This window comes from Gouania willdenowi, unplaced genomic scaffold (genome assembly GCF_900634775.1).
Source record: "Gouania willdenowi unplaced genomic scaffold, fGouWil2.1 scaffold_196_arrow_ctg1, whole genome shotgun sequence".
Taxonomy (NCBI): Eukaryota; Metazoa; Chordata; class Actinopteri; order Blenniiformes; family Gobiesocidae; genus Gouania; species Gouania willdenowi.
Genome location: NW_021144947.1, coordinates 43,455 through 67,901, shown reverse-complemented (window position 1 = coordinate 67,901; position 24,447 = coordinate 43,455). Strand labels below are relative to the sequence as shown.

Genomic DNA, 24,447 nt, shown 5'->3' with positions numbered 1-24,447 from the left:
TGAAGCAGAAGGTACTTCACACAGCTCCAGTGATGTGTTGAAGATCTGTGTGAAGATGGGTGCCAGCTGCTCAGCACAGGCTTTCAGGCAGGAGGGAGATACTCCGTCTGGTCCTGGAGCCTTTTTGAGCTTTTGTTTCTTAAATAGCTGGCACACATCTCTGTCACTGATCTTCAGGGTAGGTGGGGGGTCAGAGGGTGAGGTAGTGGGGGAAGTGGGGGGGCAGGGAGGGCAGAGTCTAAATGATGGGCTGATGCTAATGAGCTGGGGGGTGGGTGTGAAAACCTGCAGTAGAAACTATTCAGGTCTTCAGCCAGTCTTTTGTTACCTGCAGGGTGGGGGGAGGGTTTCCTGTAGTTAGTGACCTCACGCAGGCCTTTCCACACTTCTGGAGGGACTTTGTCTGAGAAGCTTTGTTTTAGCTTCTCAGTGTAGCACCTCTTGTCTACTCTGATCTCCTTGGTTAGTGTGTACTTAGTCTGCTTAAACAGGACCCTGTCCCCACTCCTGTAGGCTTCCTCCTTAGCCTGACTCAGCATCCTGAGTTGAAATGTGAACCAGGGTTTGTTGTTGTTGTATGTGCAGAAGGTCTTGGTCTGCACACACACGTCCTCACAGAAGCTGATGTAAGATGTTACAGTGTCAGTCAGTTCATCTAGGTCTGATGCAGCTTCAAAAACCCTCCAATCAGAGCAGTCAAAGCAGTCCTGTAACTCCTCCTCCTCTGTCCACCTCTTTACAGTCCTTACTACAGGTTTAGCAGATTTAAACTTCTGCCTGTAGGTCAGGATGAGGTGAATCAGACAGTGATCAGAGAGCCCCAAAGCTGCACGGGGAACAGAGTGATATGAATCCTTTATTACAGTGTAGCAGTGGTCCAGTGTGTTAGCCCCCCCTGGTGGGACACTTTATATGTTGTCTGTATTTAGGGAGTTCATGGGTTAGATTTGCTCTGTTAAAATCCTCTAGAATGATTAGCAAAGAGTCTGGATGTTTTTTGGTGGGATGTAAACACCGACCATAACAAACGAGGAGAATAAAACGGTTTACAGTTTATGAAAAAACTCTCCAGATTAGGGCTACACGTCTGCTTCAACACTGTAACATCTGTACATTAACCTTGGTTAATGTAAAAGCATATTCCACCTCCCCTCGTCTTCCCACAGAGCTCTTTTACACGGTCCGCTCTGAGGAGCTGAAAGTCTGGTAGATGTAAAGAGCTGTCCAGGATGAGTTCACTGAGCCAGGTTTCAGTAAAACACAGGGCGGCGGATCTGCAAAAGTCTGAGTTTCTAGTGTTTAGAAGCAGCAGTTCATCCATTTTATTTGCCAGAGAGCCTGACATTCACCAGGTGAATGGATGGAAGCGCAGTGCGTAATCACCACCACCTCAGATTGACGAGCGCGCCTGCTCGATTACCCCGTCTGCTGCATCTCCTGCAAATTCCATAGAGAGCTGCTGCTCCTCTGGTGAGAATCAATGAAAACCGGTGAAAAAAGATCAGCAGAGGACTGTCCTACGTGTAATAGTTCTTCTCTGAAGAAGGAGACCAGAGAAGGGGAGCAGGAAACTACAAAAATAAAGAAAAACGCAACAACTATGAGAGAGCACAGTACCGAGGCAACCATCCGCGGCGCCATCTTGGTGTTTCATTTCATTGAAATGTTTTTTTATTGGCCTAACACTTGCTATTTCTGTGTATTTTCTGTTTTTGTGGCGGTGTTTTGGTACGTAAAATACCTGACCTGTATATCAGCGGATTCAGCTCAACCTATAGTTTCACGTAGACTCTTGTTATAGAGATCTGTGTTTATTTTGTGAAGCAGAAAAACTGAAAAAGGCTGAGTTTGCTGAGTTGTTGACCTCTTTGAAGATAATGGCGTGGTGTGTGTGCTGTGAATGTGGGTTAGCTACAGTTTTAGCTTCTATAGTTTCTTAGGATTACAGAGTTATAGAATGTGTGATTTCATTTATTCATTACAACATTTAAACCAATGAGGCTGGAGAGTGGAGCTGAAGAGCTTTTAAACTCTAAACTTTAGTGCTAGAATGACAAAGTAAAGGTATGTTTTATGTTCATGCAGAGGATCCAGATGTGGTTTTTGGATCAGCTGTAGTATTAAGGTTAATTGTGGGCTCTTCTATGAGGGAGCAGAGAACGTACCATGTGGTTGACGCTGGTGAACGGCGTAGCGTCAGTGACCGTCTCTAAAGGAGAACGAGCTCCGCTGGAGTCCGTGGGAGCAGAAACCTCCCAGGAGAAGTGGATCATGGTGTGGTTGATACCAGCCTCCTCACAGCGCTCCTTCATCACAGCGTAGTGGGGGGAGTGGGGGTCACAGGGGGTCACACACACCACAGGGTAACCAGGGGAGGGGCTCCGCTTACTGCCCTCCTTAGTTACCTCCATCACATGATCATAGTCAGCCAGAGACACCACCTACACACAGAGGAGGGTTCATAAACATGCAGTAATATAAATATTCATGTTTATATTTGAAGTCATCTCTTACACACATACTCTGGATATGATGACATGAAGTACCGTTACGAGTTTTTAAAGATACAACTTTAATCTCAAATATTAAGACTTTAATCACGTAAAGCTCAGATTTCTTTTTATTTTAATATGGTTGTAATACACCGTTATTTATACTCATTAATACTCACAACAGGTGGGACAGGGAGGATGAGGCTTCCTGAAGCTTCCTGGTCTAGAATGGTCACTGTTGCCATGGTGATCTCTCCTAGCACCGCCTCCACTGGATCATCAGGACCCAGAACCACTGAGAAGGACTCATGCCACTCTGTGTCCTCATTGGACAGAATCTCTACCTTAAACAACATGTGGTCCAATCCTAGAGCAGAATTATTATTATTATTATAGCACAATGCTAATAGCATGTAGCTACTGTCAATAACAGAGCGTTTTCAAACAGACCAGGGCTGAACTTCAGCACTCTGCTCCGTGGGTTGTAGTCCACTCCAGACTGAGCTGATCCGTCCCTGGTGCTGCAGCGAACCTTAGACGTTTGTTCCAGATCTCCAGTTCTCAACACTTTAATGGTTAGAACCTCTATTCCATCTGGACCTGGAGGTTCTCTGACCTGATAGGACACCTGCTCAAAGCCAATAGTAGGAGCTGAAATACAGGAGAGAACATGAAGCATGATTAGATTAGAACATTATTATATTAATATACAGGACTTAGTCTGAGCTTCACTGGTGGTTTAGCAGACTGAGTATGAGCAGCTAACATGTTTACACATGAGACGGGTAAGATGGGGGACGTTGGGGTTGGGGGTTGGTCATGTGCAGACAAGGTAAAAAATAAATAAAATAATAATAATAAAAAACCATTTAAGAGAGATCTGAAATTTGCGGACTGCACCTTTAAAGAGTAACTGAACCCCAAAGCGTATTTCGTTGTAAAATGTCAGAGTTACTGCCCTCTAAGGGTTGAACGCTGCAACCCTTAGAGGGGTTTCTATTGGCTGAAACTGGTTCTTTAGATTCCCCTGCGTCATCGCTTTCACTGTTGGCCCCGCCCCTCCTATAAAAGCTGAGAGGAGGGAGGAGCTCCATGCTCTACTGTGGAGATGTTTGTGACTGAGCTTCTATAAAGAGCTGATTCTGCTTTAATTATTAAGCTATGTGTGTATTCACACACATATCATGTGTGTATGTCTGCGTGTGCGCAAATGTGTGTGTAGTTATTGTCGCAAGTGTGCAACTTTCTGTGTGTGTGTTAGCGGCTCAGCCATGAACAGAGACTGTTTAGTGTGTGTGTGTGTGTGTGTGTGTGTGATCACAGATGTGAGTGGGCGTGTCTTACCTGTGGTCAGTAGTAACGCCCATAATCAAGTCATTTCCCCCTAGTGGCAGCTCAGCAGAATGCAGGGGTTTATTTACTCTTTAAACTACTCACTACTCAATGACTTTTAGTTTAATTTACATAAAACATAGTGGACACTTTGATAGATATACAGTATGTGGTTAGTTTTTATTAAATCATTTAAAAACAGAAACACAAGTTAAACTTTTTTGATAAACATAACACTTGTTTTTGATGATATTTGTAATTAATTACAGTTATTTATCATTTCACAGTCAAACTGATTGATCTTCTACTCACCATCTTCATCATTATTAATAGTAACAGTAGCTACGTCCATGTGTCCAATCATGGCTCCACTCCAGTGGTCACCCAGAGGAGAACCCAGGTGGACCTGGAACACCTCCTCAGACTCAAACACTGAGTCATCAATAATCTCCACGCTGCAGTTCTTCATCTACACATAAACAGAACAGAGATTAAATCAGATCATTCACATATTTAAATAATAATAATAATCATATCTGACCTTCTCTCCCTTTAGAAACGTGATGCGTGATTGGTCTACGTTCCTCCTCTCTCTATAGTCGTCCATCACCAGAGCAGACATGGTTCTAGTGAAACATCTGACTGATGACTCTAAGGACAGGTCACCACTACGATGGATGGGAATATCAATAGAACCCATGTTCTCCTTCACTGTATACTCATTCTTCTTAAACTGCATACTGGGAACTATAGGGAAGGACATTAAAAACAATGTTTTAACTTTTAAAACTATAATTACATCTTTTAGAAACATATGGACCAGTTGTTCAAAAGGTTAATCTGGATTAAAACTAACTGTAACTAAATCCCTTTTCTTACTATCCAGGATCAGATCATTCATCTAAATTTATCCACTTGTTCAAAGTTAAAATGGATGTGAATCACTTTGATCCAGATTAATAATGAGTTTCTAAATTAGAATATCATTACTATAGATGTGTATAAATAGAGTGTAGTAGACACATGGTCATTATTTTAATAAATGAAAATAAAATAGAAATAGATTTAATAAAATCATATTATTAAAGATCATATCTTTTTAGGGTTTTAGATGTTTCTGTGAAGGTTAGATTTAGATTTGAATATTCTTTGATCTTCAGAGATGATTGTAATTCTACCTAATTGGTCTGAAGTGTAATCTAGTTTATAAATATCTACTGTATGATACATTTCATTTAAATCCAGCCTATGTTCAACACACTGTAGGATTAAAATAATCCTGGGTTCTTGGATCAGATTTATACAAATCCTACTACAATATTTAGAATACAAACTGAAGGTTTAATCCAGATTAAAACCAAGATTAGATTAGGTGATCTAATCTGATTTTAGTTTTGAACCCATTTTCAATTTTTGATCCAATCCATGATCCATAATCTGATCAGATTCACTTTGAACAGCTGGTCCATGAATATGACGTGTATTAAATGAGTATGTACTGTACTTACTGTCCAGGAAGGTGTCAGTGATGATGATGGTAGCTTCATGAGGTTCCTGGAGAACCGCCCCCTGAGGAGAACTGAGGAACACTATAAAAGACTCCGCCCCCTCAATCACTGGGTTCTGGATGTCGTCAATAATGGTCAAAGTGCAGGTCTGGAAAAAGCAGTCAGTGTTGACTGTCACTGAACCAGGAAGTCACACAATAATAAACACAACTAAACTGTCTGAGGACACGTGAGAAAGAAATGATAACATTTACAAAGAAAATGTTTGTCACACAAAGAGACATAGTGACATGTTAACAATAATGATCTCAATAGTTGTTCCTCTTTATTTTTATTTTACTGTTTGATTCTATTTCATTTTGTTATATTCAAATTAAAAATGATGGCGCCGCGGATGGCTGCTGTGGTGTGTTGGTGCGCACTTTTTTGTCTTGTTTTTGTTGTAAAATCCGCAACTGGCTTCTCTTATTCCAGAGAAGAGCTCTTGAATGTCAGGGCAACAACCCCGAGAGATTTATTCCCCACTTTCATCGCTTCCTCTGTGGATTTACTGGACATTTTACTCAAAGGTGCGCTCACCTTTGCTCACGCAGTGAAGCGCCGGAGGAGAGGAAAAAGAGCCGGTGCGCTTGTGCGCCTCCGCCAGCGCGGCCGACGCACACCGTTACCGGGGATATTCCTCTCTAACGTGCGCTCACTGTGTAACAAAGTGGACGAACTCCAGCTGCTGTTGGGTAGAAAACAGAGACTTCTCCTCATCTTCTGTTCTGTGCTTCACGGAAACGTGGCTGTGTGGAGCGGTACCGGACTCTGCGCTGCAGTTGGCCGGCTTCCAACTTCACAGAGCGGACCGAGACGCGGAGCTCACCGGGAAGAAGAAAGGTGGAGTAATCTGCTTTTATGTGAACAGTAACTGGTGTAACGACGTGACAGTGATCCTCCAGCACTGCTCTCCTCACCTGGAATCCTTTATTATCAACAGCAAACCCTTCTATTCTCCTCGTGAGTTCACTTCATTCATCCTGGTTGGTGTGTACATCCCACCATCAGCTGATGTGCGCGAGGCACAGCGCACACTCGCCGACCAGATCCTGTGCGTGGAGCGGACCTACCCGGACTCTTTTATCATTGTGCTTGGTGACTTTAATAAAGGGGACCTCTCACACCAGCTCCACAAATATAGACAATTAATTAAATGTCCGACCAGAGAGGAGAAGACACTGGATCACTGTTACACCACACTAAGCAGTGCTTATCACGCCGTTTCCCGTGCTGCACTGGGCCAATCGGACCATTTGATGGTCCACCTGATTCCTTCATACAGACAGAGGCTGAAGCTCTGTAAACCTGTGGTGAAGGAATCTAAACAATGGACCAGTGAAGCAGTGGAGAAACTCCAGGAGTGTTTGGACTGGACTGACTGGGATGTTTTCAGGTCTGCGAACAGTTCTCTGGATGAGTTTACAGACGCTGTGACGTCCTACATCAGCTTCTGTGAGGACAGCTGCATTCCATCAAAGACCAGGGTGAGTTATAACAATGACAAACCCTGGTTCACAGCTAAGCTCAGAGGGCTGAGGACAGACAAAGAGGTCGCTTTCAGGAGTGGAGACAGAGCCAGGTACAGAGAGTCGAAGTACACGTTTGGAAAGGAGGTGAGAAAAGCCAAACGTTTGTACTCAGAGAAGCTACAATATCAGTTCTCTGCAAATGACTCGGCTTCTGTCTGGAGAGGGCTCAGGCAAATTACAAACTACAAGCCCAGAGCTCCTGCTGCTGCTAACGACCTCTGCCTGGCCAACAGTCTGAATGAGTTCTATTGTAGATTTGACAGACAATGGGACAGACCTGACTCCAACCCCCCTCACACCTCTGACCAGCCTCACTCCAACACCTTCACCCCCCACATCAAAGCTACAGTTTCACCCCAGCTGCCTACGGAGGCTCTCTCCCCTATCTTCCCCCCCTCCTCCCCCCTCCTACAGAGACACCTTTCTCCATCAAAGAGAGAGATGTGAATAGACTTTTCAGGAGACAAAACCCCCGTAAGGCTTGTGGACCGGACTCTGTCTCTCCCTCTACCTTGAAGCACTGTGCTGATCAGCTGTCTCCAGTGTTCACAGCCATTTTTAACACCTCACTGGAGACATGCACCGTACCAGCCTGTTTTAAGGCCTCCACCATCGTTCCTGTCCCTAAAAAGCTGAGGATCACAGGACTTAATGACTACAGACCCATCGCTCTGACATCTGTGGTCATGAAGTCCTTTGAACGCCTCATGCTCTCCCACATCAAGGACATCACCGACCCCCACCTGGACCCCCTGCAGTTTGCCTATAGATCCAACAGGTCAGTAGACGATGCTGTAAACCTGGCTCTCCACTTCATCCTCCAGCACCTGGACTCCCCAGGCTCCTACGCCAGGATCCTGTTTGTGGACTTCAGCTCTGCTTTTAATACAATAATCCCAGCTCTCCTTCAGGACAAGCTTTCCCAGCTGAACGTGCCAGACTCCACCTGCAGGTGGATCACAGACTTCCTGTCTGACAGGAAGCAGCACGTGAAGCTGGGAAAAACCATCTCTGCTCCCAGGACCATCAGCACTGGATCTCCTCAGGGCTGTGTTCTTTCTCCTCTGCTCTTCTCCCTGTACACCAACAGCTGCACCTCCTCTCACCAGTCGGTCAAACTCCTGAAGTTTGCAGACGACACGACCATCATCGGTCTCATCTCTGATGGAGACGAGTCCGACTACAGGTGGGAGACAGACCGGCTGGTGTCCTGGTGCAGCCAGAACAACCTGGAGCTCAATGCTTTAAAGACAGTGGAGATGATAGCAGACTTCAGGAAGAACCCAGCCCCCCTCACCCCCCTCACCCTGGGAGACTCTACAGTGAGCTCTGTGGAGAACTTCTGCTTCCTGGGGACCATCATCACTCAGGACCTCAAGTGGGAGCTGAACATCAGCTCCCTTATCAAAAAAGCTCAGCAGAGGATGTACTTTTTGCGGCAGCTGAAGAAGTTCAGTCTGCCAACAAAGATGATGGTGAACTTCTACAGCTCCATCATCCAGTCCATCCTCTGCTCCTCCATCACCATCTGGTACGCTGCAGCTACGGCCAAGGACAAGGCCAGACTGCAGCGTATCATCCACTCTGCAGAGAAGGTCATCGGCTGCAATCTGCCCTCCCTCCAGGACCTGTACGCCTCCAGGATATTGAGGCGTGCAGGAAAGATTGTGGCCGACCCCTCCCACCCCGGTCATAAACTGTTTCAATCTCTCCCTTCTGGTAGGAGGTTTCGGTCCATCAGGACCAGAACCTCCAGACACAAAAACAGCTTCTTTCCCTCTGCCACCATCCACATGAACACACCCCAAGTCACCCACTGAACCCCCCCCCCCCCCCCCCACCCGATCACCACCTCCACCAGCTTGATACCTGCTGCACTGTATATATATATTTATATTTATATTTATCCTATTTATCCTTTATTCTCTATCTATCCTTTATTTATCCCTCATCCTTTATATTTATCATTATTATTATTATTATTGTTGCTGGGTTGTGCTTTGTTGTTTTGTTTTTATTTCTTTTATTTCTTTTTGTTGCTTGTTTTGTGCACCAACCACCAAGTCAAATTCCTTGTACTGTCCTCAAAACTGTACATGGCAAATAAAACATTTCTGATTCTGATTCTGATTCTGATTCTTTATTCTATTTTACTTTGTTTCATTAATCTTTCATTCAATAGAGAATTTTATATTTAGTGAAACAATTTCAGCATTCTCACAATTTTTTCAGTAAATACAGTTAGTCTAGGTATTATTATTATTATTATTATTATTATTATTATTATCATCATCATTATTATTATTATTATTATTATTATTATTATCATTATTATTATTATAATTATAATTATTATTATTATTATTATTATTATTATTATTATTATTATCATTATTATTATTATTATTATCATTATTATTATTATTATTATTATTATCATTATTATTATCATTATTATTATTATTATTATTATTATTATTATTATCATTATTATTATTATTATTATTATTAATATTATTATCATTATTATTATTATTATTAATAATAATAATAATCCAGTTTTTACCTCCTCTGTTTGTCCAGATTTAAATTCAATTTTCCTTGAACTGGGAACGTAATCTATTAAAGGTGTGGCTGAGGGGGGGTCAGAGGGTCTGGTAGCACACCACACTGATGTAGAGGAGGAAAGATCACTGCCATGACGCACCACCAACATCTCTATGGTTCCTGTTGGAAAGGAAAACAATCATTAGATTTAAGTTAAGTACATATTTAAGTCTGGATTAAGGGACTATTATGTGTTTGTACTGTTAGACATGCTTTAATAATCTTAGGTTTGTCTTTAAGTTTAATGTCTTTATTTTAGAGGTGAAGCTATAACAGCAGCAGTGCAATTATTAACAACCCTTTAAAAATAAATATTCCATCAATATATACCTAATAAATAAATAAAATGCTAAATGTTCGTGTTAAAAATGTACATATGATAATTAAGTAGCACCAGACGACAACATGTGTTTTTTCTTCTCCTGATGTTTTTCCCACATTGCTTCATCTGTGTATTCTATCACACACTAACACACTACACACTAACACACTACACACTAACATACTACACACTGCACACTAACATACTACACACTAACATACTACACACTAACATACTACACACTACACACTAACACACTACACACTAACACATTACACACTAACATACTACACACTAACACACTACACACTAACATACTACACACTACACACTAACATACTACACACTAACATACTACACACTAACATACTACACACTAACATACTACACACAAACACACTACACACTAACATACTACACACTAACATACTACACACTAACATACTACACACTAACATACTACACACTAACATACTACACACTAACACACTAACATACTACACACTAACATACTACACACTACACACTAACACACTACACACTAACACACTACACACTAACATACTACACACTAACATACTACACACTAACATACTACACACTACACACTAACATACTACACACTACACACTAACACACTACACACTAACACACTACACACTAACATACTACACACTAACATACTACACACTAACATACTACACACTAACATACTACACACTAACATACTACACACTAACACACTAACATACTACACACTAACATACTACACACTACACACTAACACACTACACACTAACACACTACACACTAACATACTACACACTAACATACTACACACTAACATACTACACACTAACACACTACACACTAACATACTACACACTAACATACTACACACTAACATACTACACACTACACACTACACACTACACACTAGCATACTACACACTACTACACACTAACATACTACACACTACACACTAACATACTACACACTAACATACTACACACTAGCATACTACACACTACACACTACACACTAACACACTACACACTAACATACTACACACTAACGTACTACACACTAACACACTAACATACTACACACTACACACTAACACACTACACACTACACACTAACACACTAACACACTAACATACTACACACTAACATACTACACACTAACATACTACACACTACACACTAACATACTACACACTAACATACTACACACTAACATACTACACACTAACATACTAACATACTACACACTAACATACTACACACTAGCATACTACACACTACACACTAACACACTAACATACTACACACTAACACACTATAACTACACCTAACATACTACACACTAGCATACACACACACTAACACACTAACACACTAACATACTACACACTAACATACTACACACTAACATACTACACACTACACACTAACATACTACACACTACATACTACACACTAACATACACACTAACATACACACTAAATACTACACACAACATACTACACACTACCTAACATATACTACACACTAACATACTACACACTAGCATACTACACACTACACACTAACACACTAACACACTAACTACTACACTAACATACTACACACACTAACATACTACACACACACACTAACATACTACACACTAACTACTACTACACACACTACAACAAACACACTAACATACTACACACTAACATACTACAACACACTAACATACTACAACACTAACATACTACATACTACACACTACATACTACACACTAGGCATACTACACACTACACACTAACACAACTACAACACTAAGCATACGACACACTAACATACTACTACAACACTAACATACTACACACTACACACTAACATACTACACACTAACATACTACACACTAACATACTACACACTAACATACTACACACTAACATACTACACACTAACGTACTACACACTAACATACTACACACTACACACTAACATACTACACACTAACATACTACACACTACACACTAACATACTACACACTACACACTAACATACTACACACTAACATACTACACACTACACACTAACCTACTACACACTAACGTACTACACACTAACGTACTACACACTAACGTACTACACACTAACGTACAATAATCATAAAGTCAAATCAATATTAAAATATGTTTATAATGGTGTACGTGATATTTCAATAACAATAAAGATAAATAAAGTAAAGTTACCACAATCCTCAGAGACTGAATACGTAGCGTTTGTCAGAGAAACCGTGGATGCATCGTTGGGTCCATCAATAACAACCTTAGTCCTGGTCACATCCCCCATACGAGCGTTATCCGACGCATCCGACAGCACCACATGGAACTCTTCAGAAAATTCATATTCACTGTCATCAATAAGTGTGACATCACAGGTCGTCATGGAGACTCCTGGTCCAAAGATCACACGGTTATTGCTGCTCATTCCTCGACTTTTATAATCAGAACCAGATTCTAGAGCCTTTAGACTAGATCCATGAGCTGATCTAGACTCAGTGTAGCACAGAGCAGACACTGTGAGGGAGGGGTCACCTGCAGGGAGACAAGAGGGAGGATCACACTACAATACTTCATCATCCTTGCTTTTAAAATATATATATTTATAACTGTGATTCTATAAACTGCTGAGTCATCTGCTTTTAAAGACATGTTTTATTAGACTTCAGCAGTTCATCAGTGTCAGCACATTCTCAGAGTGAGGCATCACATGACTCAGCAAAACCTCAGTCAGATGACACGGCCTCAGGCTTCAAAATAAAAGTCATCAGACTAAACGGCCTCAGAACATAAAACATGACATGACATTTTATTTTGAAGTAAACATGACGTCATCAATACGTGCTGCTTCAGCTTTTAATTTGTATTTAATCTTTAAAGGTTAAAATATATCAACTACATATTTATTAATACGTTGATATATCTGAACTTTTAAAAAATAAAAGGAAAGGATGGCTTTTATGTGTACTTCTGGTTCCTTCAAAATAAAACGTCATGTCGTGTTTTATGGACTGAGGCGTCACAGTCTTATTTTGAAGCCCGTTTGAGCTGACATAGTTTTTGCTGAGTCATGAGTCAGAGGTTTCCCTGGTATCTGAGGAGGTTCTAAAATAATGCTATAGAAAATATTTCCCATAATTCCTTTTCAATGCAGCTTTTATTTAACATTATAGTTTATTTCAAATCCTTCAAAGAATCACAGCTGTTTTATGGTTACATAGTTTTAATCTTTCTTAAAGTGACACGTCACAATTCTTCTTTTTCTTTGAAATTATTTGGGCCTAAAATATATTTTTGTATTTGTGCACTTTTTTTCTTTGATTGAAAACATTTAATTTTGATTGAAAAAGTTTTTTTGTTTTTTTTAAATAGAATAATAAAGACATAAATCTACCTCCATGTAAAATATGATTATTGATGAAGTCATAATTTGTCTTTGAACTGGATTATTAAGGGTGAGGGATAATAGCATGGTGTACATTTAATATGATATTTATGGTAATCCATAATAATGTGATGTTTCGTGGAAATCAAAATGAAACAAAATTTGATTTTCAAAATTAAAGTATTGATTAACTTTTTAAACCTGAGTGAAATGTTAAATTTCTTTATTATTTTCATATTTTCCAGAACCTGATTTTTTAAGCTTATTAAACATTTATACAACGACACATAATTAGCATGACACATACATTAGAAACTTGTCCATCCATCCATCCATCCATCCACTCATCCATCCATTCACTCATCCACTCGTCCATCCACTCATCCATCCACTCATCCATCCACTCATCCATCCATGTTACCTGTCCTCTCCACAGGTATGAAGATAAATCCACTACTTTCGTTAACGTGATAACTTTTCTGATCAAACTGCAGCGTTGGTTCGTCCTCAGTGTCGTTGATATGAACCACAGCTCGTGTGTTTTCTCCCAGTAGAGCGTAGACAGGCACACTGAGCTCTACGTAGAAGTTCTCTGAGCCTTCGAACACACTGTCATCATTAATGATGATGGTGCATAATTTAGTGTCCTCACGCTCATCAAACTGTACCTGCACAGACACCGTACGCTCAAATACTGCCTCTATAATCATTAGTCAGCAGAATTCATCTCACCTGTCCAGCGTACTCCACATAGTCAGACTGATCGTTCTGGGGTCCAGAACTACCACCACTGGAGGAGGCGGAGCCAGGCTCAGTACGACACAGAACAATAGCGTATTGGTTTAGATTCCCAGTTCTTTTTACTGTCACTGCTACAGTGTTAGCGTTTTCACTCACATTATAGCTGCAAATCAGAGAAAAACACAGTTATATAATATATCACATTTAACAGTATTTACTTATATTTATATAGAACGTATCATATTTAAATCATGTCATTGACAAACATTGGATCTTAAAAATAATAAGGGATGATGTTTAAAAATGTAAAGAGTTTGAACTGCTGTAGAATTTTAAAATGTTTTATAGAACACAGAAATGAGCAATTGGTGGCTCGGGGGCCACATGTGGCCCTCTGACTACTTTTTTGCAGCCCCCAAAGTAATGACACAAATCGACCAAAAGTAAAACAAAAATACACAAAAAGAAAAAACACAAAAATTTGCAGCGTCATTTTACAAAATGATTTCAAATGCATAGAAAATTACAATAAAAAATACACAAATGACAAAAAAAATATAGAAAATGACAAGTGTGTGTGTGTGTGTGTGTGTGTGTGTGTGTCTGTGTGTGTGCGTGTGCGCGTGTGCGTGTGCGTGTGTGTGTGTGTGTAGGTGTGTGTGTGTGTGTGTGCGTGCGTGCGTGCGTGCATGCGTGTGTGTGTGTGTGTGTGTGTGTGTGCGTGTGTGTGTGTGTGTAGGTGTGTGTGTGTGTGTGTGTGCGTGTGTGTGTAGGTGTGTGTGTGTGTGTGTGTGCGTGTGTGTGTGTGTGTAGGTGTGTGTGTGTGTGTGCGTGTGTGTGGTGTGTGTGTGTAGGTGTGTGTGTGTGTGTGTGCGTGTGTGTGTGTGTGTGTGTGTGTGTGTGTGTGTGTGTAGGTGTGTGTGTGTGTGTGTGTGTGTGTGTGCGTGTGTGTGTGTGTGTGTGTGTGTGTGTGTGTGTGTGTGTGTGTGTGTGTGTGTGTGTGTGTGTGTGTGTCCAAACCTCTTAAAGTCAAAGCTGATGAGCGACCACTGGATGTGGAACACGTTGTCTTTGACCACGTTAGGTTTGGTGTCTCTGACCAGGAACTTAAAGTGATCCATAGTTTCTAGAACATTCTCCTGATACAGAACGTAGCGGATCAGCCCCACGTTAACGTCAGCTACAGGAAATAATCACACATTGGAAACTCAATTAGTTTTTTACGGAACATAATAATAATAATATAAAATAATAAGTGTAGAACCTTGTGAGAAGGAGCTGATGGACGTCCCAGGGTAGAGTTTATTCTCTATTATTCCATGTTTAGGTTCAAATGTAACTTCATAAATCAGATGTTCATCCTCTGTGTCTGGATCAATAGTCTGTAGCTCCTTCTTAGTGATTAGGTTAGTGGCCTGGAAACATCACATACATATATTAAATATTATATTATATATACATTGTAAAAAGAAATGATATTATTAGTTTATTATAGTATAAGATTTAGAAAAAAATTAAATGCAATGTTGATTCATGAGTGAAATCATAATAGTTTAAATTAAATTTAGACGGTTTAATAAAAGTCAGTTAAAGTTCAAATAAACCTCTATTCTAATCATTAAATGTAAATCAGCTATTACTGTATTTATGTTCTGCATAGAACATATTTATAATACACTTTTCAACCTAAACTCAGTAAAGATTTATAACAACAGTAAAATAAACTATTGCTGTGGTTCTGTTGTTAATGTTTATACTGTAATATTTTATACCTTTCACATTGAGAACTTCAAACATAACTCTGATATATTTTATTAACAACCCTAAATTAAGAGATTGTTTTAAAAAACCAAAGTAGAGAAATCAAACATGAGCAATATACACACATTATATTTAAAATGACTACCTTATTATCCATGTACTCCAGCCACTGTAACCCTAGATTAGTGACAATACGAGGAGTTCCATCATCAACTGGAAGAATCTCGATCTTAAATTTCTGTGGAGCAGCTGTTATTATCTACACACACACACACACACACACACACTTATTATTACTATGCATGTGTGACTAAAATAACATAAATATTAAAATATGGCAGTATGAACATTATAAATCATATTTATAGAGGACAGAGCATGGAGACATAAATACACACAATTGCAATTGCATAATTGGAAAAATCTGTTTCTGTTGTAATCATAATTGAATTGTAATTGAGTTTAGATAATTGACTTTGTAATTATAATTGTCCTGGAAATTATAAAAAATGTGTGAATTGAATTAAAGACAAAGCAGGTGAAACATTACAGTTTTACACTAATAATTATTAAAATATGTTTCATATCTTTACCTGTCACTTCTCATTTAATAATAATAATAATAATAATTATAATCTATAGATATAATGACATAAAAAAGGCTCAGACATCCACACCATGAATATTAATACCAATATATTCATTGATTATGAATCCTAACAAGGTAATCAATAGATGAGAAACTAATCAGATGATTGATAATATTTATTAGTGTATTTTACAGCTGATTATAGACATGAGTCAAACTGACCTGTTAGCATTAGAGATGCTAACAGAAAGCTAACACAAGAGGGAGGTTATGTTTAATAAGAGTTATTTATTAAAGGATCAGTAATTGGGATTAATTGTAATTCAACTTTAGTAATTGAGAATGTAATTGTAATTTTAGTTGTAATTGAAACAAATGCTGGTCACTGAAATCATAATTGAACATGGATGATTGAAGATGTAATTGTAATTGTAAATTGTAATTGAGCCACACACTGGTACCTCTTTCCCCGCCTCCTCCACCATGAACAACATGTTGGTTCCATCAGACACGGTGAAGGAGAAACGGTCCGTCAGTGAATTCGACCCATCGTGGTTATAACTGATTCTGTTCTGATAAATGTCGTCCATGGAGAAGCTGCTGGTCTGTCTGTAGTGGTGACCGTTCAGCGTACGCTCAATGTTACCATGACGAGGGGCTTGGACCACCGAGAACACTATGGACTCAGCCTGTACACAAAAATATTACACATTTAACATTAATCATATTAGCTATTTAACATTAATCATTACGAGTACAGTATGTATCCATATAGTGGGAGGAGCTTAAGTAGAGTTGTTAATTATAACCAAATGAGTAGGTGTTTGAAGGTTGGATGTACATAGAGGTGTACATACTGTACTCTGTAGTGTTAAAAAGGGTTTATTTGTGGGTGTAAAATAAAATAGTGTGTGTGATTTATCTGGTTTATTTCAAGGGGGAGGAGCCATGGGCTATAGAAGGGAGCCAGTCTCTGCTCTCCCTGTCAGTGTATGTCCTGTCTGGGTACAATGAAGGTAAGACAGAAGGCCTCTGTTATTTTGTTGCATTTGCATTTGTATATATTGTAAATATTTATTCTCTTTTTCGGTTTATTGGTCTAGCGCTCCTCTTCATCCTGGAGTTTTTTTTGTTGTTGTTCACTTTATGGAATAAAAGCACTAAAAACATATATCCTGGCAATGCCATCATTTATTCAATCAGAACCACGTCACATATGGTGTCAGAAGTGGGATTAAATATATAAGATGGCCAGCCGCAGAAAGAGAAAGGACTCCGTTCCCAGCCAAAGTTTGAAGAGGAGTATGCTTCTGAGCTCCATGAAGGGGGTGGTCCCACTGCGCCACCCATGTCGGAATTCATGGGCCTGATGAAGGACTTCATGGATAGCCAGCAGAGGAGAGACGAGGGTCTGATTGCAGAGATCTGTAACCTCCGTACAACGCTGCACTCACCTTCACCTGCATCCAGAGTTGGGGATCCAGGAAGTTCCGAGACGAGCAGTCCGAGTCCGAGGATGGCCCTGCCAATCCCCGGACCTTCAAGACGACCCCAAGGCGAGTCGACAACACTGTACCGGCCACCAGGGGAGAATTCTAGTGGTCTGGATAATGCGCCACCACTGGACTGGTGACCATATGTTGGGGAGCCTAAGATTCCTCCATTCCAAAGTGGAGAGGACACTGAAAATCACTTGTTGCAGTTTGAGAGCATCGCTAAGACGTGGAGATGGCCAGAGACTGAGTGGGCCTGCCGTCTAGTGCCACTCCTGTCCGGGAAAGCGTTAGAAGCTTATACAGCCATGGACGAAGATGAAGCTCACTGCTACAGAGACTTGAAAACTGCTTTACTAGTGAAATTTGACATTTCCCCTGAAACCAGGGGTCTGCAAGCTTTACTCTGAAAGGAGCCATTTTGTCTAATCTCACCTGGATTAAAATCCTTCTGGAGCCGAAAAAATGCCTTCTCAATGAAGAAAATATAGTGTTTAAAATTCTAAACACTTAAAATAGTATAGAATAATGTTGTGAGTTAATGGATTGAAAGGGTTACAAAAAATAACTTGAATTTGATAACACATGATCATGTGATGTCACATGCTAATTGCTCATTTCTTGCAACATATCAAGCATGCATATTAAGCCGACATGTTGGCAATTAAATAAATCTTTCCCCAAACAAATAAAATCTCTATTTTCTTCCAGAATAGTGTTTTTGTTAGTTTAGTTATCTTAAAATTTATGGTTAGCCACAGGTGCAGGAAAGTTGTTGGTTGATGAAGTAGGAAGGTGGCAGAGTTATTGCACAATGTGATTTATTTTTTAACTTAACAAATTGTTTTATCATAATTGTATTTGAAGTTAATGTCATCAATCATCTATACCCTCTGTAAGAAAAATAACAAATCATTATTTTTTATTCTTTTAAAGCTTTAGGGAGCCATTGCAAAAGAGTCAAAGAGCCACATGAGGCTCCAGAGCCGCAGGTTGCAGACCCCTGCCCTGAAACGTACAGACAGCAGTCCCGTTGTCCCACTGTGCCTTCAGGAGATACCCCGACTGAGACATATCACCGCCTTAAAAGTCTGTATCGACGGTGCGTTCGTCTAGACCAGCTCACCAAGGAACAGATAGGAGAGCTCGTCATCATGGAGCAGCTTCTTCATGTCCTGCCACCCGAAGCACCAGAATGCTCGGCGAGGAGGACCTCCACGCTTCACCAGTTCCGCGCCAAGACCTCCGTACCAGTCTGCACCTCCTAGACACACCAGAGAGACCAGCCACGACACCCGAGGTACCCCAAGCACTGCTCCGACTCAGCCAGCGACCGGTAAGCCCTTCGTTTGTTATTACTGTCGGCAACAGGGACATAAAGCCTCTGTGTGTCCAGTTCGCGGAGACAAGCTCACCGGGGCGTGCTATGCACCTCGTGAGGAGGGCGAATTGTTCAGTACTCAGGGTATAAAGGAGCGTACTTTTAAGACCATGACTGTGAATGGCCAGCAGGTGACCGCACTGTTGGACAGTGGCAGCTTTACCTCGCTATTGAAGAAAAGTTGTGTGCCTGTAAACGGCGTTGATTATGGATTAAAAACATTGTGTGACATTGTGTGCGTCCATGGTGACCCAAAAGAGGAGATCACTGTGGTAATTGACGATCAGCCATATCTCTTGACTGTTGCTGTGGTCGAAAACTTACCTGTTGATTTAGTTCTCGGTACAGACTTTCCTGTTCTCTTGGACCTGTTGCAGAACACGGAATGTAAAATTGTATATGATGATGTGATTGAGATGTCCAGCAAAGTTTCGTGTCCTATAGTTACTAGGGCCAAGGCTGGTGTAGAACCCCTGCCTGACCTAGATAATGAGTTGTGTGAGGGGGGAACTAAAAAGTCTAGATGCCAAAAAAGGTTCGAGAAGAACTTGTGGACTGGGAATCCTGACCAGGGGGAGTTAGGTACAAAAATATGGGAAGTGCAAGAGAACATAGGTGCATTACAGAGAGAGGATGAAACTTTGAAGGGCTTACTGGCTAAAGTGGGAGACCATACCAAGGGGGGCTGTGTGGGGAAGGAAATGATTGTGATAGAAGATGGTGTTTTGTTTTCTATTTATGATCACTGTAAACGTCTGGTTGTACCAGCCATATGTCAACCAGTAGTTTTGCATCTCGCACATTCGCTTCCATGGGCTGGCCACCTTGGTCGCCATAAAACTTACCTGCGCATTAGCTCACGGTTTTACTGGCCTTCAATGTACCGTGACGTGCAAAAGTATTGCGAAACGTGTCCTGTATGTCAAAAACTATTGGTTCCGCGCAAAATGGACCGTGCTCATTCAGCCATTGCCTGTGAACTCTGTTCCTTTTCGCAGAATCGCAATGGATATTGTTGGCCCACTGGTAAGGAGTAGCAGTGACTACCAATACATCTTGGTACTCTCCGACTATGCCACCAGAAGCTTTTCCACTTCGTACCTTCACTGCGCCCGCTGTGTTGAGAGCTCTGGTCCAGCTGTTCTCAAGGGTCAGCATTCCGGACGAGATCCTCACTGACCAAGGGACTAACTTCACATCGCGTCTGATGCAGTTGTTCCACCGCCATCTTGGAATCGCTGGCTTGAAAACAACCCCGTAACATCCGCAAACAGATGGACTTGTGGAGCGCTTCAACCAGACCCTCAAGCGCATGTTACAGCGGTTCATTGATGACACTGGGAAGGACTGGGATCGTTGGCTGCCCTTTGTACTGTTTGCATACAGAGAAGTACCGCAAGCATCAACGGGGTTCTCACCTTTCGAGCTGCTTTACGGGTGGGATGTTCAGGGCCCGTTGGATTTGCTGAGCAAGACCTGGGGGGCTCCCTCCACCATGGACAATCCAAAGGGGATTATACAGTTCGTCCTGGAAATGCGTGAGCGGTTGGCGACATATTTGGACCAAGCAGAATTTAATCTTCATGAGGCTCAAATAACTCAGAAGGCCTGGTACGATCGGCAGGCTCACCACCGTGAATTCAAAGCAGGTGAGAGAGTCCTGTTGTTACTGCCATCATCTTCCCACAAGCTTCTGGCGAAGTGGCAGGAGCCATATACGGTCGTTCAGAAAATGGGTCCGGTCACGTATGAAGTTCTTCACCCAGAGAAGAAGAAACAGAAACAGACCTACCATGTGAACTTGTTGAAGCTGTGGAAGGAATGGTCCACGCTAAGATCTGTTCTCATGGTCCAGCTCGGGAGCTGTGACAAGGAGAAGGAAGAGGAAGAGGATGTGGACACTACTCTGGAGTCTCTGATCAATCAATCAATCAATCTTTTATTTGTATAGCGCCAAATCATAACCAATGGTATCTCAAGACACTTTACAGTAGAGCAGTCTTAAGGACGGACTCTTCATTTTATGGATACACACATATGCATATATACGTATATACACATACATATGTATCCCACACCCAACATGAATTCATCATGGCGGCAAGGAAAACCTTCTGTTAAGCAGCAGGAACCTTGTGTGGATCCCATTCCTATGATGAACAGGAATGGGATCCACGCTGCTCCTGCGTCACTTGTTCAGCTTACCCCTGAGCAAGCAGCCAGTGTTCTCCAGGTCTTCCAAGAAGTTCCCTCCTTGTTTGCACCCAAACCTGGGAAGACTACCCTGGGGGAGTACGTGATTCGTCTGAAGGACTCAAAACCAATCCGCCAGAGACCGTACCGAGTACCCCAGCAGCTGGTGACAAAGTTGCACAAGGAGGTGAAGGAGATGCTGCAGCTGAGCGTGATTGAGCCGTCTAATTCTGAATGGTGCAGTCCAGTTTTCATTGTCTTCAAAAACGATGACTCCCTGCAGATTTGCATTGACTTTCGCAAGCTAAACTCCATCAGTGAGTTCCAAGTCTACCCCATGCCGAGGATCGATGACCTCCTGGAACGTATCGGTGCAGCGTGGTACATCACCACGCTAGACCTCTGCAAAGGATACTGGCAGGTGCCGCTGCAAGAGGCATCCCAGCAGGACTTTTCCAATTCACAGTCATGCCCTTTGGGTTACATGGGGCTCCAGCAACGTTCCAGCATTTGATGGAAAAAGTTTTAGTTGGTTGTGAGAAATGCAGTGCAGCCGACCTCGATGACGTCGTTGTCTTCAGCGCAACATGGGAAGAGCATCTGAAGCACCTGTCCTTAGTCCTGGGAAAGATTGCCCAAGCTGGCCTAACACTGAACCCGTCCAAGTGTGAGTGGGCCATAGAGGAGACCAAATACCTGGGATACCAGATGGGACGGGGTGAGGATCGGCCCCAGGTGGATAAAGTTGAGGCCATCATGAAGTGTCGACGGAAATGCACCAAAAAGGAGGTCCAGTCGTATCTTGGCCTCTCTGGCTGGTATTGGCGGTTTGTACCACAGTACGCCATGATTGCTGCTCCGCTCACCACCCTCACTATGAAGAACCAGCGAAATCCTGTGAACTGGAGGATTGTGAGCAGGCCTTCAGTACTCTGAGGAGAATCCTGTGTTCCTCTCTAGTTCTGAAGAGCCCGGATTTCAATGAACGATTTCTGGTGCAAGTGGATGCTTCTGATGTGGGCCTGGGAGCAGTGTTGGCTCAGGGAGAACCTGGTGAAGAACGCCCCATTCTGTACCTCAGTCGCAAGCTGCAGCCAAGAGAAACAGGGTATTCAGTTGTTGAAAAAGAAGGTCTCGCTCTGAAATGGGTCTTGGATAGCCTTTGCTTGATTTAGAGACTGATCATAGGGCTCTCACGTGGATCGAGTCAATGAAGGACAAGAACAGTCGCCTTACGAGATGGTACCTCGCCCTTCAACCATTCAAGTTCGTAATCCGACACAGAGCAGGAAAGTCAAATGTCATTGCGGACTATCTTTCAAGGTTGCCCCACAGTGTCAACCTCCCAGAGGGGAAGGATGATGTGACGGTGCGAGCACGTACAGTACCGGCAAAGCATGGTAAGAGGCAGGCAGCAGTCTCTCTCTCTAACCACATCCACACATACACACATCATAGTTACTTACCTATTCATCCGCTTCGTTTTCTGCTGGGTTTCGCGCAAATAGTATTTTTTCGTGACAAAACTAATTTAATTAATCTTCCTAAGTGTGTCATGTTGGCAGATACAACGGTGATGGATTATTAATAAATGTCCCGATTTTTACATATATGTTATGGTGGGAATTAATGGGTTTTTAGGTAGAAAATCCTGATTATGTTTTTTTTAATAGACAAGGGGGAGGAGCCAAGGGCTATAGAAGGGAGCCAGTCTCTGCTCTCCCTGTCAGTGTATGTCCTGTCTGGGTACAATGAAGGTAAGACAGAAGGCCTCTGTTATTTTGTTGCATTTGCATTTGTATATATTGTAAATATTTATTCTCTTTTTCTGTTTATTTGTCTAGCGCTCCTCTTCATCCTGGAGTTTTTTTGTTGTTGTTCACTTTATGGAATAAAAGCACTAAAAACATATATCCTGGCTATGGCATCATTTATTCAATCAGAACCACGTCACTGTGTGTGTGTGTGTGTGTGTGTGTTGTGACCCGCTACCTGTTCTCCTCCGTGGGTTCTCTCACGCACACGCATCAGCCGTGCGTGTGCACATACTCCTTCACAGGTTGTTGAAATATGTGTCTCACACCCAATGTGTGAGACACACACCCAAAATAAACGTTTTGTAACACACTTAAATAACTTGTAGCAGTACAAAAATGTTTTTAATATTGACCTTCTTTTATGAACTGGAGGAGGATCTTCTTCTACTGATTATTAGAGGTTGTAAATGAACAGGTTGGTACGCTAGCGCCCCCTCACACTGAGGTCAGAAGCTGAATAGGAATGTGCCGTCCTGACAAAAAAACCCAAACCCTATGCACACACTCAACCTATGAGCAAGCAGTCAGAAAAGTTTCAGGTCGAACACACACCGCGTCGGGGAGAAAATTTGCTCCACAAACACGCACACGCACACACACACACACTCGCACGCAGAACTTCCTTGATTTTTTAGAGAAATGCTTTAAAATATTCTGTTAAACCTCCCTGTGTCTAACCATCATCTTCAAACCATCCTAATGAAATCATAAAAGCAGATATAATACCTGAGTGTCTCCATCAGTGGCCTTCATCTCAAACTCAGAGATGGTCTTCCTCACCCCCTCCTGGACCCTCATACCAGGTACCGACAGCAACGGTAACGAGTCGTCCACTGGGTTGATGGAAATGTAAAAGGTTTGGGCAACCTGCACAGAACAATTACAATCATTAATAATAATACTTCATTAATTAATAATAACATACACACATTTTCTCTCCTTTAATAAACATAAAATACATTTTAATTCATAATCAGGACCTGAAGGACAAAATCTATCAAGCTTCAACATCAATTGATTAAATATTAGGGATGGGACGATATATCATTTAACTAAATATTAAATATTAAATACAATATCACATTATCTGTAGTAGTTTGATGTTTAAAAACCTTTCATTTCAAATTTAATTTTTAGACTGGCATTAATCATCACTCATATTTACATTATTGTTAATTCTATATTTGC

The 24,447-nt window shown here is 41.4% G+C and overlaps 1 protein-coding gene across 1 annotated transcript in view; it reads right to left on the bottom strand.

Moving 5' to 3' along the window:
• LOC114458835 (extracellular matrix protein FRAS1-like) overlaps positions 1 to 24,447 on the bottom strand; it is a 46,544-nt gene that overhangs the window by 9,789 nt on the left and 12,308 nt on the right. The window contains exons 11-25 of the mRNA XM_028441211.1: positions 23,986 to 24,126; positions 16,837 to 17,064; positions 15,932 to 16,045; positions 15,290 to 15,440; positions 15,046 to 15,205; positions 14,017 to 14,188; positions 13,706 to 13,952; positions 12,090 to 12,434; positions 9,470 to 9,630; positions 5,333 to 5,480; positions 4,366 to 4,571; positions 4,137 to 4,293; positions 2,943 to 3,143; positions 2,672 to 2,859; positions 2,166 to 2,441 (exon numbers count right to left, since the gene is read on the bottom strand). Coding sequence (XP_028297012.1) covers positions 2,166 to 2,441; positions 2,672 to 2,859; positions 2,943 to 3,143; positions 4,137 to 4,293; positions 4,366 to 4,571; positions 5,333 to 5,480; positions 9,470 to 9,630; positions 12,090 to 12,434; positions 13,706 to 13,952; positions 14,017 to 14,188; positions 15,046 to 15,205; positions 15,290 to 15,440; positions 15,932 to 16,045; positions 16,837 to 17,064; positions 23,986 to 24,126 — 2,895 coding nt within the window. The remainder of the gene's footprint in view (positions 1 to 2,165; positions 2,442 to 2,671; positions 2,860 to 2,942; positions 3,144 to 4,136; positions 4,294 to 4,365; positions 4,572 to 5,332; positions 5,481 to 9,469; positions 9,631 to 12,089; positions 12,435 to 13,705; positions 13,953 to 14,016; positions 14,189 to 15,045; positions 15,206 to 15,289; positions 15,441 to 15,931; positions 16,046 to 16,836; positions 17,065 to 23,985; positions 24,127 to 24,447) is intronic.